At 55.3% G+C, this 13,358-nt stretch overlaps 1 protein-coding gene across 8 annotated transcripts in view; it reads left to right on the top strand.

Annotated features, from left to right (window-relative positions):
* Window positions 1-13,358, top strand: part of KCNAB2 (potassium channel, voltage gated subfamily A regulatory beta subunit 2) — a 109,456-nt gene that overhangs the window by 85,712 nt on the left and 10,386 nt on the right. For 6 of the 8 annotated variants that reach the window (XM_011938292.1, XM_011938295.1, XM_011938293.1 and 3 more), the window contains 5 exons: window positions 4,149-4,228; window positions 7,188-7,232; window positions 9,379-9,423; window positions 10,865-10,908; window positions 12,255-12,341. In XM_011938292.1, the coding sequence (XP_011793682.1) occupies window positions 4,149-4,228; window positions 7,188-7,232; window positions 9,379-9,423; window positions 10,865-10,908; window positions 12,255-12,341 (301 nt within the window). Of the gene's footprint in view, window positions 1-4,148; window positions 4,229-7,187; window positions 7,233-9,378; window positions 9,424-10,864; window positions 10,909-12,254; window positions 12,342-13,118; window positions 13,164-13,358 lie in introns of all 8 variants that reach the window. The other 2 variants (XM_011938289.1, XM_011938288.1) reach the window with 1 other exon arrangement.

Raw genomic sequence — 13,358 nt, 5'->3', positions numbered from 1 at the left:
CAGGAGTCAGCCGAGCCAGGCTCCCTTCTCCAGGCTAGGACCCTTCCCGGCCTCTTCAGCGTCCGGCGCTGCTGGCCGTCCTTGACTTGTGCCCACATCCTCCAGTCTCTGACCCTGTGGACACTCTCCCTCCTTCTCTTCTGTCTGTCAAGTCTCTATCTGTCTGGTCCTCATACGGTCACCTGTGATGGCACTGAGGCCCCACTTAGTTAAGCCAGGACATTCTCCCCATCGCAGAGTACTCACGTTAATCCCACCTGCAAAGTCCCTGTTTCTACATAAGGTCACATTCCCAGGTTCCAGGGACCTGATACCTTTGGAGAACCATTATTTAGTTGACTGCAGAGAAGAAAGTAGAAAAAGGAGGGCAGGGGGGCGGGGGTCCTGACGACAGGGCAGTCGGGAAGTGGAAGAGGGCAAGGAAGCCACGTGGTGGTCCAGAGAAAGAGCCTTCTGGAGGCCGAGGGGACAACCAAGGCCAAGCCCTTAAGGCCAAGTGTTAGGGAGAAGGGGGTTCAGGGGATAAGAGTCGGGGGTCAGGGTGCAGATCTGGTGGGGACTTTGGCTTTGACCCTCTGTGAGATGGAAGCCCCTGGAGGGCTTTTGCATGGACGAACTTTGACCTGATTTAAAAGGTCTGCCAAGGCTCGCCCTGGCTGCTGCACTGGAAATAGCCAGTCACGAGGGTGTCTCAAAGTTCGGCGTGTGCACGATCCGATGCACTTAGAAGGCACATCCTGATGTGGCAGAGCTGTCGTAGAGCCTGGGAGGCCGCATCTCTAATCTCATGCTGATGCTGGCCTACAGTCCACGCTTTGCCTGTGGCAGGTGCAGAGAGAGAGGATGGAAGCAGAGAGCTAGGAGGCTATTGTGAGGAACCAGCCAAGAGCCGCTGGAGGCTCAGAGCAGGGTGGACACAGTGGAGGTGGGGAGAGGGGTCAGATTCTGGACTAATTTGCTGGGAAGCCACAGCAGTGGCTGAACTTCATGCTCCAGTGATGGGAGGATTAGTCAAGGAGGGCTCCCCGGGGTTTGGCCTGAGCACGGGTGAGTGAGATCTCAGAGGAGCTGATGCTGCTGCAGGCTGCCTCCCTGGCCCACACCAGCCCCAGGGCCTGGAGTGCCCTCCCCGACCCACTCCCCCTTGCCTGCCTGACAAACTCCTAAACACCCTTCAAAACCCAGTCTTTGTCCGGCACACTTTGGGAGGCTGAGGCGGGCAGATCACTTAAGGTCAGGAGTTCAAGACCAGCCTGGCCAACATGGTGAAACCTTGTCTCTACTAAAAATACAAAAATTAGCCGGGCTTGGTGGCATGTGCCTGTAGTCCCAGCTACTCGGGAGACTGAAGCAGGAGAATCTTTTGAACCCAGGAGGCAAAGGTTGCAGTGAGCCAGGATCATGCCACTGCACTCCAGCCTGGGCAACAAAATGAGACTCCATCTCCAAAAAATAAAAAAAAACACCCAGTCTTGGACCTGGACACATGCTACCCCTTGGATAAATGTTGAACCTTGAGGACATTACACTCATTGAAACAAGCCACAAAAAGGACATAGGGTGTGACTGCATTTGTCTAAGGTTCCTAGAGTAGTTAAATTCATAAATACCAGAGAATGGTGGGTGCTGGGACTGGGGACAGGGAGCAGGGAAGGGGAGTTACTGTTCAATGGGTACAGAGTTTCAGTTTAGGAACATGACAGGGAGATGGATGGTGGGGATGGTTACACAACTCTGCGAATGTACTTACTGGCACTGAACTACGCTTGAAAAAGGTTAAAATAGTAAATGTCATTATATGTATTTTACCACAACTTTAAAAATTCTCTTTGATAAATGCAGTAATGTTTTAATTAAACAAAAAGAATGAAAGGGATGTTCATGAGCAGGTGTGGACTGGTTTCTAGGACGTATTGTGAGTGAAAAAATCAAAGTACAGAAACATATGGGTAGTGTGCCAGCCCTCCTGGAAGAAAAGATGGGGGATAAGAAAATACACGTGTCTGAAATACAAAAGCGGAAAACGGAGCCCTGGGTCCCCTCCTCTGAGAAGCCCTGGCAGGAGCACGAGTGCCCTAACCACAGGCTTAGCCCCGACGGAGCCCGGCGCACCGTGCCCTCCTGGGCTCTCTCCTCCTGGGCCTGGTTGTGGGAGGCATCTGGGAAGAGTCAGGAGGAAGACAAGGAGGAAGCAGTGAGCAGGTGAACAAGCCGCCCCTCTGTCCCTGCTGGAGCCCTGGTGCTGGGAAGCAGAGTGCTAGAGGTGGGGACAGATTCCTGGGTGCTCCCTCAGTGGCTACATCCGGGAGGAGGAGGCTGGAGGGGCAGAAGCAGATCCCTCTGGCAGTGGATGCATTTGATGCATGGATGCATTTGATACCTCAGGGCAGTTGAGCTGCAGCAGGAAGACAGCAATGGAGCCCCAGCAGGTGGGTCCTGAAAACCAATGGCCTCCACCCTTGGGCTTCCTGACTCAAATCACAGCCGCTAACTAACCGGGGCTCAGCTTTGGCTGCGTGCATTTCAGTGCCTGAGATGTTTGGGGATGACTGCCAGCGTCGCCAGGCTGCCGGCCAGATTTCCATACACCCCCCACCCACAAACATGCGGCCTTTCTGGCTTCTCTTGAGAAGTTGGCAGATCTCTAGCACCAGGCCCGCCTTCCCACGCGCAACATTTGGGCATGGGCCTTCTCCCATGGGTGCCCCCCAGTGGTGGCTACCCCGCGATCCTCACAGGACACTGTCGTCACTCTCCACGCCTCCTGGCCACCAGGGCTTCTGAGCTCAGAAAGGAGAGACGCAGCCCTGTGAAGCCGCCCCTGGCTGGTTTTCTGTCCTACAGTTTTTGAGCATTATTAAGAATTATTCACCCACTCTCCGGCTTGCTGCCGGAGAGGCCCAGTGCTCTGAGCTGCACCAGGGGAAGTGTGACACTCAGAGGGAAGCAGCCCTGTCCGAGGGCCAGCAGCTCAGGGGCACCTGTCTCTCCGGCCTCTTGGAGGGAGCTGTCACTTGCAGAGGGGCTCTCCTGGCTCCATGAGTCCCACCTCACGACCAGTTCTTTGCTCTGGAGCACAGTCACATCCTGACAGCAGCCACGGAGCAAAGTCTGACGGACGGCAGCCCGTTTAGCTCAGGCAGGCATTTGTTGATCTTGCCCACGAGGCAGCCACCACTACAGCAGTGTCGCTCGGGGCCGGGAACATGTGCCATTGGAGAAACACTGGCCAAGAGGCCGGAATGGATGTCGCCCGCCGTGCACCAGCTGTGGGGCCTCAGTTGCTCCATCTACAAAAATAACAATTCAGTCCTCATGTGCAGGTGCTGGGAAAGATTCAATGAGATACAACTGAATACACAGCCCTGGCTTTAAGGACATAGACTCATCCCAGCAACGTCCACAGAGCCCCTGCTGGGGACTGCCTTGGTTTCCTAGGACTGCTGTAACAAAGTAACATAACCTGGGGAACTGAAACAACAGACCCATGTCCTGTCACCTTCTGGAGGCCGGAGGTCGGATACCAAGGTGTCGGCAGGGCCAGGTTCCCTGCAAATGCTCTGCGGGAGGGTCCGCCCCATGCCTCTCCCAGCTCCTGGGGGTTGCCCACAGTCCTTGGCTTGTGGACGTGTCACTCCAGTCTCTGCCTTCATAGTCTCATGGACTTCTGTGTCTGCATTTTCTCTTCTTGTAAATCACCAGTCACGTGGGGTTTAGGAGCCGCCCTAACACAATACAACCTCATCTTCGCTAATTACGTTCAAGAAGGCCCTATTCCCAAATGAGGTCACCTCTAAGCTTCTGAGTGGACATGAATTCTGTGGGGATACTGTTCCACCCAGTACAGGTGCTAAGCCCTGTGATGACCCCAACTGACGGGGTCCCTGCTCTCAAGAAATTCACAGTCCTCAGCAGTTTCTTCATTCCTTTTGCCTTCTTTATTCTTCTCAGTGGGTTTGTTACTGAGAGCTGCCTCCATCCCTCTCCTGTGGCAGGAGAGGGCAAGTAGAGAGCCCACAGGGGAGCCTGTCGGGCCCTGGGGGGCAGGGCCTAGACATGGGGAGGCCTCCCAGGCCAAGAGGGTGGTGCTCAAGAGCCTCTGAGCCCCACTCCCGGCTGGCAGGACAGTGCCGGTTTTCTCGTTTCAGATGGCAGAGCAGCTCATGACCTTGGCCTACGATAATGGCATCAACCTCTTCGATACAGCAGAAGTCTACGCAGCCGGCAAGTATGTGTCTTTTCGCATGGGAAAAAGTGGTGCAGAATGCCTGGGCAGAGCCGGAGCTGCAGGGATGCCTGCCACTCACATTCCCAAGAGTGCTCACAAATGCACCTTGCGCCCTGCTTTCATTTTTAAACTCTGAATGGCTTTAGGAGGTGTTATTTTCACGGGGCTGGAATTGCAGAACGCTTGGACACTGGTCACTTGCTAAACTCCCCATGGAGTCACCAGGGGGACCACAGTCCCTCTGGTGCCAAAGATGCTGTGCTGGGTGAGAGGCACGATTAAGCTGCTGTCCTGGGCTCTGTTGATATGCCTGACATTTTGACATTTCATGTCTCACTAGTGCAACTAGGGCTGCAGGGCCTCAGAGCTAGGGAGGGCAGGCTCCGGCCGAGTGCTGTGGGGGAGCACTTCCCATCTTGGCAGTGAACTTTCCTGCTCAATTATGTAAAAGCTCAGCCCTCTTCAGCCAGGCTGTTGGCTTCAGTTTTAAAGACTGGCTGTAATCAAATCATCCACTCTCCTGCATTGGGTTTCCAGAAGTCAGCTTTTGTTTGTGAAATCATTGTTGGCCCTCTCTTCATCCTCCTTCTGCCCCCCTCCTGCCTGGGGCCAGCCAAGTTCCTGTCGTCCGGGCAGGCTGCAGGCCTGGGCTGCTGTGCACCGTAGCTGCTTGGTCCGCAGCTGCTTCGTGGGCCCTAGTGGGTTACCTGCAACTGCAGCGGGGCCCAGAGCACCCGACGGCAGGGAACCCAACTGAGCCCTACTCAAGTTCCCACCCAGAGCCTGGTGAGCACACAGCCCTGGGGGCTGCTGCTGGGCCCTCAAACCGCCTCCAGCCCCCATCTGCAGCCCTTTTGGCCCTCCTGATGGCACAGCCCCCTCCCACCCCCTCCAGACTGGCAGCAGCTTCCCATCAAAGTGAACCGCTTTCCAGACAGATGAGCCCAGCAGAGGGGTCTGAGGTCAAAAACCCCAGTGCAGATGCCAAGCCGAGAGGCACCTCCCATCCCGAGCCCCCCACCTCTTCGCTGCCTGCTTTGGCCTGGGTTTTGCTGCCCAGAAGAATGTGTGGGAGGCAACTCTGTGAAGCCCTGTGGAGGGGGCCGGGCGCACCCCATGTCACAGCAGCCACACCATCCTCTGTCACTCGCAGTTTCCATGTTCCCCTGTTTAACTGGACACCCAGACTGGTGAGCTGGGCAAGTTCACTGGGTCTCTAGCAGCCATAGGCCTCTCAGAAGCCACTTGCCGGAAGGCCGGGGAGTCAGGGAGCAGCTTCCCCTCGGGTTGCCATTTCTGTGGGATCCCCTGCCCCTCTGCTCCTGAGCCAGCCACTGCGGTCCCTCAGTCCAGCTCAGAGCTGAGCCTCTGGTGGACGCCCATCAGTGCCCTCACAGGGGACCTGGGCACTGCATGCCAGGGATAAGCAGGAAGAAACTGCTTTGGGGAGTTTGGGGGAGGCCGAGAGGCAGCTCACAGGAGGCCAAACCCTTATCTTCCCGAGGCCTCCTGCTTCTTCTGACGCTAATTTGCATACTTCTCGGAAAGCTACAGGATTTCTCTGTCCCGCAAACAGGTGTGAGTCCCACCAATTTCACAGCCAGAGCCACAAGCCACAGGCTTAGGTGACTCACTGTCTGCTGCTCCTCTGCCCCGGGGATCACTGCCAGCTTTTCTCTCTTCCTCCTCCTTTCCTGATCCTTCGTTCGACAAATCAGGGACCAAGGAATAAAAGGAAGAGGCCTAGGGCTGAGTGAATTTTCTGTGCGTCTTGACCATAAATGAGGAGCATTCAGAGCGCATGCTAAACAGCTTGCAAATCAGAGCCCATTATTTCTGAGTGGATGACTCAGGCGCTTTTATAATTGGAATGTAGCACAGAGTACGGATCATTCTCCGTCTGTTGTTTTGCTCAGAAACATTTTGCTACAAGCAGAAAGTTCTTCAAAGTTAATCCAGTGCTGCAGTGCCAGGCGAGGCTGCAACGGCCGCCCATGCCCCCAGCTGGCCTGAGTTTGGTGCAGGACCCGGAGTGATGACAAACCGGACACATAGTGGTCTGCCTAGCATCTGACTCTCTGCCGTTCAACGCAGGAAATGAGAGGGACACGTGCACCCACACACGTGCACCCATGTACACACATACACACAAGCATGCACGTCTGCTGGAAATCCAGCCCTTGACCCTGAGTACATGTTGATTGTCTCTCAAAACAGAAGATGTACTTGATGAATAATTTCCCTTTAAAAAAAGATACTTGGCCGGGCACCGTGGCTCACGCCTGTAGTCCCAGCGCTTTGGGAGGCCAAGGCGGGCGGATCATTCGAGGTCAGGAGTTCGAGACCAGTCTGGCCAACATGGCGAGACCCCGTCTCTACTAAAAATACAAAAATTATCTGGACATGGTGGCGTGTGCCTGTAGTCCCAGCTATTCGGGAGGCTGAGGCAGGAGAATCGCTTGAACCCAAGAGACAGAGGTTGCAGAGAGCTGAGATCTCGCCGCTGCACTCCAGCTTGGGTGACAGAGCAAGACTCTATCTCAAAAAAAAAGAAAAAAAAAACCAGATACTTGTGTGGAAATCTTGCCCACCTAATGTTGCCAGGCATTTTCCCTCGTGAATTTTCAGCTGACTAGAAAATGGGATGCTGGCCTTGCCAAGCTCGACAGCAGCTCCCTCCTTCTCTGTGAGAGCTGGGGCCGCCACTGCTTAGACATGCATCTGCAGGGGAACACGCCACAGCCATCCTGGTGGGGAGCAATAACACAGCTGCTCCCGCCCCCTCGGGCCAGCCCTCTCTCTCTGGAATGAGCTACTGAGCCAAGGCGGGTGTTAACAGCCTGGCTCTCTGGCCCCAGTGGCATTTTCACAGAGGGAACCAAGTGGCCAGTGGCCACAGTGGGTCTGGGTTTGATTTTTCTGTTTGGCTGTGATGAGATCTCGGTGTCTTGTTTTGCAGGGCTGAAGTGGTACTGGGAAACATCATTAAGAAGAAAGGATGGAGGTAAGGACCCTGCTCTCTGCGGTCTGTCCCTGGGGTGGGTGCGGGCGAACTATCCCAGGGTCAGCCTCATCAGCCTATTGTGCAGTGTTGTAAGGCCTGCAAGTCTTCACATTTTTCTTGCTGGGAGGTGGAGAGGAAAATTCAGTTCTCCAAGAGGAGGAGGTGACTCTGCTTGAGAAAAAAGTTGAAGGGAGGCTGAATACACTGTCTGCCCCACCCTAGTGTGCTCACTGCACCTGTCCCAGCTCATCCACAGAGATCCAGGGCACTAGGGTCCCTGCTTGCAAAGTGTCAGGCCAAAAAGAGCTTGGTGTGAGAACGGGCCTGGGTACAGCAGAGGGGTGCTGCTACAGATGGGGGTGCAAAGCCCTTCCACCTCTTTGGCTGGAGCACTTAAGGTCAGGGGAGCCAGGGGGCCAGAGAGGGGAGTGGCTCAGAGAGTCTGGGGGCCCCGGGGTTGGATCCCACCCTGCACCTTGTCCACGGGACCTTTGCGGCGTCTCAACCTCTCCAGAGCTCACTGTTCCCATCTGTAAGGGTGTGTGTAGCAGACCTTCCCGGCAGGGCTATCCTGAGGGTCAGTGGCCCCAAGTCTGTAAGTTACCCACTACCCAGCTCAGGGCAGGACGGTCACACTCCCCTGGGAAGTGGTCCCCTCCAGCATAGACTGGGGAGCGGTCCCCGGGCGTGATGGGGCCCAAAGGTCACAGATCGGGGACCATCCACCCTTCTCTCCCAGGAGCCTGTGGGCCCTTCCCAGGCCAAGGTCCTCACCCACCTTGGGACCAATCGGGCTGAGCACTTGCCTACATGTTGGGGCTCCCCAGACCCCTGAACACAGCTTTATCTGAAGGTGCTGACAAGCCCCAGGGCCCTGTTTCTTAATAAATGTTTCTTTATTTTCAGAAACATGAGAAGCAGTTATAAAGTTGGGCTCCCTCCTCCCTCCCCTCCCAGTGCCACTCAGAATCCCAGTGTCATTTGTCAGGGAGCCCCCACCCCCCCCCGGATTCCTAACACGCCTTCCTCTTGCCCCATCAAGTTTGTTTTTTGGCAACTCTAATCCCAAAAGAAATTCCTCCTCACCCTGTAATTAAAGGAAATTGCACATATTAGCAAATCCCCTGATCATGTCTTTGGCAAATGCGCATGGAGGTGGTGTGGGGTGGTCTGTCTTCCTGGAGGTGATGCTGCCCCTGCCAGAGCTCTGTGGCCGATGCTTTGGGGGCAAAGGAGGCCTCCTGCTCCAGCCTCCTGAGCTGCTTCCCTGAGCAGCCCAGGACCCGGGTGGGAAAGCAGCTCAGCCATGGGGCACCAGGAGGTCATTGTCACCCCCTGGGTGGGGAGTATTCCCTCCTCTGGGAGGGGTCAAGGTCAAATGTGGCCAGGAGGGGCCATCATTGTCCCCCATCCCACCAGGGCAAAGCCACTTGTATGGGCATTTGTCTCATGTGGAATTAGAGCAGAAGAACGAATTACTTTCCTTTGCGCTGCTCAAGCCCAAATCCTCAGAGTTCTCTGCCTCAGCTACTCAAACCCAGAATCCCATTGGCCTGGCCACACTTGGGCTCCCTATGCCTCCCCTCCCTCCCTAGGTGCCTCCCAAGTTACCCTGACCAGGCGGTCCCACACACATTTTCTGCAACAGGCGTCACATTCTGTAGGGAACGTTGCTGAGCGCTTCCCTGGCTGCCTCCCACCCTCATCTTTCCATCCTCAACTCCTGCCAGATCCCCCCAGAGCCCACCCCTGCCCCCTGGCCCACACCTTGGCTCTTGCTGCTTCCTCCACCTGGACCAAATCCATGCACCCCTCGTATTCCCTGAGCCAGGCCCCCTCCCACATCCTGGGCGGAAGGCATCTCCTCCGGGCTTCAGTCACACTGGGCCCCCCACTGTCCAACTCCCACTGCCTGACTCACAGTTACTGCCTCGGTGGCTGCCTCCTGGCTCCATGAGGAGCCCACGCATCCCGGCTTGGCACGTGGTACACATCAAATGATGGAGAAGTGCCCATTTCATGCCCCAGGCTCCCAGGCGGGAGGGCTTTCAGGACCTGTGTGTGAGAGATGAGGACGTCGCAAATGAAGGAGGTCCCCCCAGGGGCCAGGCCCCATCACACCCCTTCCTTCTCTTCTTTCCCGCAGGCGGTCCAGCCTCGTCATCACCACCAAGATCTTCTGGGGCGGAAAGTAGGTGCAACAGCTGGCGATGCTTCCAGCCCTGGCCCAGCAGCCACGGTCCCGCGCTCCCCAGAGACCCCTGACCTAGAAGGCTCCTGGGGTCGGGGGAGGACAGTCCTGCTTCAGAAAGGAGAGTGGTCAGGGTCTGTCCTGGTCAGGCACCAGCCCAGTGCCACTTCCAGTCCCCATCAGGGGCAGAGCTGGCGTTTCTACAGCCACCAGCTATGCCTGGTGCCCATCCCTGTTAAGGGGCGTCAAATCCAGAAAAGTAGCTGTGGCTGAGTTTGCCTTTTACAAAAAAATTACTTACATGGATTATTTTTTCCTGGTCACTATGGTAACATCATAAAAATTACGGAAAACACAGAAAATCTGTGAACTGCCCAAACCCCCAAACCACTCCAAATTCCTTGGGCCGCCTGTCATCACCCGTGCAGGTCTCCAAGTGTCTAGCTCCATAGTTTGTGGTTTGGACATACTTGGGCTCATAGGAATTGTAACTATGATTCATTTTTTCTTTCTTTCTTTCTTTTATTTTTTATTTATTTTTATTTATTTTTTTGAGACAGGGTCTCGCTTTGTCGTCCAGGTTGGAATGCAGTGGCACAATCACGGCTTACTGTTGCTTCAAACTCCTGGGCTCGAGCGATCTTCCCACCTCAGCCTACAGGCATGTGCCACCATACCTGACTAATTTGTCCTTTTTTTCTTTTTTTTTTTTTTTTGAGACAGGATCTCACTTTGTCACCTAGGCTGGAGTACAGTGGCGTAGTCCCAGCTCACTGCAGCCTCAGCCTCCTGGTTCAAGTGACTCTCCTGCCTCAAGTAGCTGACTCTACGGGCACATGCCACCATGCCCAGCAATTTTTATATATATATATATTTTGTAGAGATAGGGTTTCATCATGTTGTCCAGGCTGGTCACAAACTCCTGAGCTCAAGTAATCTGCCCACCTCGGCTTCCCAAAGCACTAGGATTGCAGGCGTGAGCCACCACGCCTGGCCTTAATTTGTCCTTTCATAAGATATGGGGTCTCACTATGTTGCCCAGGCTGGTCTTGAACTCCTGGACTCAAGTGATCCTCCTGCCTTAACCTCCCAAAGTGCTGGGATTACAGACATGAGCCACTGTGCCCAGCCTGATTTGTTCTTAATTTAAAAAATAAAAATAAAAAGTCCAAATCAAACACACGGGTTAGGTTGAAAAACAAAAGCCCCCTTTCCCCTGCTGCTGCCCACCTCCCCTCTGAGCCCTGTGACCAAGCCTGCCCCAGGCCTCTGGGAGTTCAGCCCTGTAGCCTCGGCTACCTACCCCCAAAGTGGAATCCAACCCCACACGGCATTTGCTGACCCCGTTTTTGCGCCTAACATTGCATCATAAACGTTTCCTGGGAGGGGCCAGGGTGCCAAAACCGCTGGCAACATCACACATGGTCGGCCTGTTTTCCAGGGCGGAGACGGAGCGGGGCCTGTCCAGGAAGCACATAATCGAAGGTGAGGACATACTCAGGCACCTCAGGGCCCCCACACCTGTGGGATTGTCCTCAGAGGCCAAAGTGAAAGCAGCACAGAGCCTGACCCCCCAAGTTACTCAACCAAGGGCCCGGCCAATCCCGCGGCACGTGGTGCTCTGGCCTGACCCTCTCCTTCCACCCGGGCAGCACAGGGGGACCCTGCAGGGAACGAGGGCGCCCGGTGGCTGAGCACAGACCACAGACCAGCCTGGGTTTCAATCCAGGTTCGGCCCCGCACTGGCTGAGTGGGTCTTCAGCAAGGAGCAGCCTGCCCCACGCCTCTGCCACAGTATCTGTGCAATAGGGACAGTAAGAGTGCACCCGGCGAGGGTGGCTGGGATGCCCACAGCGCCCAGGAGAAGGTGCATGCCACACAGCCCGGGGCTCAGCATTCGCGGGCACCAGAGCAAGGCACCGGGGTGTCTGGCTCTTGCTGTATTTTTATTGTCTTCATGCCTTTCCTATCTGTGTTCATATTCTTCAAGGTAATAGATCATTCCATTGAAAATCACCTAGGGGGCCAGCCACCCGCTCCCCATCCTGCCCACCCCAACCCAGTGTTTCACTCTGCCAGCTGTGTGTCCTGAGCTGCTCTGAGCACGAGCGGGTGGCTTGGGCGTTTTAGACACTATTGCCATTGTTTTTGTTTTTGAGATGGAGTTTTGCTCTTGTCGCCCAGGCTGGAGTGCAGTGACACGATCTTGGCTCACTGCAACCTCCGCCTCCTGGGTTCAAGCGATTCTCCTGCCTCAGCCTCCTGAATACCTAGGATTACAGGTGCCCGCCACCACGCCTGGTCAATTTTTTTTTTTGTATTTTTAGTGCAGACAGGGTTTCACTGTGTTGGTCAGGTTGGTCTCAAACTCCTGACCTCAAGTGATCCACCCACCTTGGCCCCCTAGAGTGCTGGGATTACAGGCGTGGGCCACCATGCCTGGCCACAGACAGTATTGCTTTTGGTGGGATGGGCAGCCAGTGTAACCCTCGCTCCATGTGTGATGGATATCGTGATCCCCCTGTTGTAACACAGAGTGACCTCAGAGGAGGGCGTGTTGTCTGGGGGAGGAGGCGCTTCCCCTTCATTTAGTCAAGGACATGTGGCCGGTGGTCCCCCGACGTCCTCCTGAAGGGGAGACTCCCCCTACTCCCTGTGGGATGTGCCCCCACCTCTGCCGTAGCATTTCATGACCTCCATCAGCTTCCGGAAGCTTCCAGATGCCAGGGGCCTCTTAGCCGTCTCTTGTTCCCTGAGCCGGGCACGGACAGGCCCAGGTGCCTGTGGAGCTGCAGCCACAGCAGTGACGCCCCCACCCGGTCCTCCCCCAGGTCTGAAAGCTTCTCTGGAGCGACTGCAGCTGGAGTATGTAGACGTGGTGTTTGCCAACCGCCCGGACCCCAACACCCCGATGGAAGGTAAGTGGTCTGCGGCAGCGCCACCGGTCAGGCCTGGGTGGTGTCCAAAGGGTCTGAATCTGAGGTTGTAGAGACCACCAGCGTGGGCCCTGCTGGGCACCCGGGTGAGCTGTGAGAGGAGGCCAGGTCCAGGGTGGGGGACAAGGGGGCAGGCCTCCCCTCAGTAGGGGTGAGCTCAGCCTCTGGCTGCCGACCCCCAGCCAGGTGCACCCGGCACCTCCAGGCTGAGTCCCTGTCCTCGCTTTGGACCCAGGCCGATCTGCCCTCCCAGTCAGAGCCACGGTGGAACTGTCCCCTCCCCTCTGCGGCTATTTTGCAGCTCGGTGAAGTTGCAGTGTGGGGACTCCGATGTGGTGTTCTCTTCGGTCACGATCCATTGGGAAGCTTGGGGGTCTTTTGTGCTCTGGGGAATAAGTTACTACATAGAGGAAAAGAAACGTTCAGCACTTTGAAAAGCGGTTTTGGTTACTTTCACGTTCTTTATTCTTTCTACTCCTGAGACCTCAGCCCCCTCTGCTCCCCATCCTCCTGCTACAAGTGTCTTTCCATGTGTGCTTTGCTGCTTCAGGGACTTGAAAATTAAGTTGTGTTCCAGTTATTTTTTTATTTGTTCATATACGGCACGCACGTGTGTGTGTTGTTATATTTTTTCCTTTTTAACTAAACGCGTGTTCTGCGCGGTGATTTGTGCCTCCCCGCTGTGCCTTCGTCATGCCACTCCTCTCAGTGCTCCCAGCTATCAACTCTGGTCTCTTTAAATCTTTCTTTTATCACCAGGGGACCCATTTAGTTCCTCCAAGTCAAGGACATTCATCATAGAAGGTACACAGTGCCCCAAGCCTGACTATTGACTTCTGCGTCCAAGCTGCATTTTATGAGACAGTATTTTTATTTACATGATTCTTTCACCCCATGACAAACTTCTCCATAAAATGCATAAAGAGGGGAAAGAGCGCCCTGTGAGAACACCTTGCAAGTGAAGGAAAAGCAAAGTGGTGTTGGAGCCCCTCGCCCCCA

The sequence above is a fragment of the Colobus angolensis genome, unplaced genomic scaffold (genome assembly GCF_000951035.1).
Source record: "Colobus angolensis palliatus isolate OR3802 unplaced genomic scaffold, Cang.pa_1.0 Scaffold170, whole genome shotgun sequence".
Classification (NCBI taxonomy): Eukaryota; Metazoa; Chordata; class Mammalia; order Primates; family Cercopithecidae; genus Colobus; species Colobus angolensis.
The sequence above is the reverse complement of the archived record's forward strand: the minus strand, read 5'-3'. Positions and strand labels throughout refer to the sequence as shown.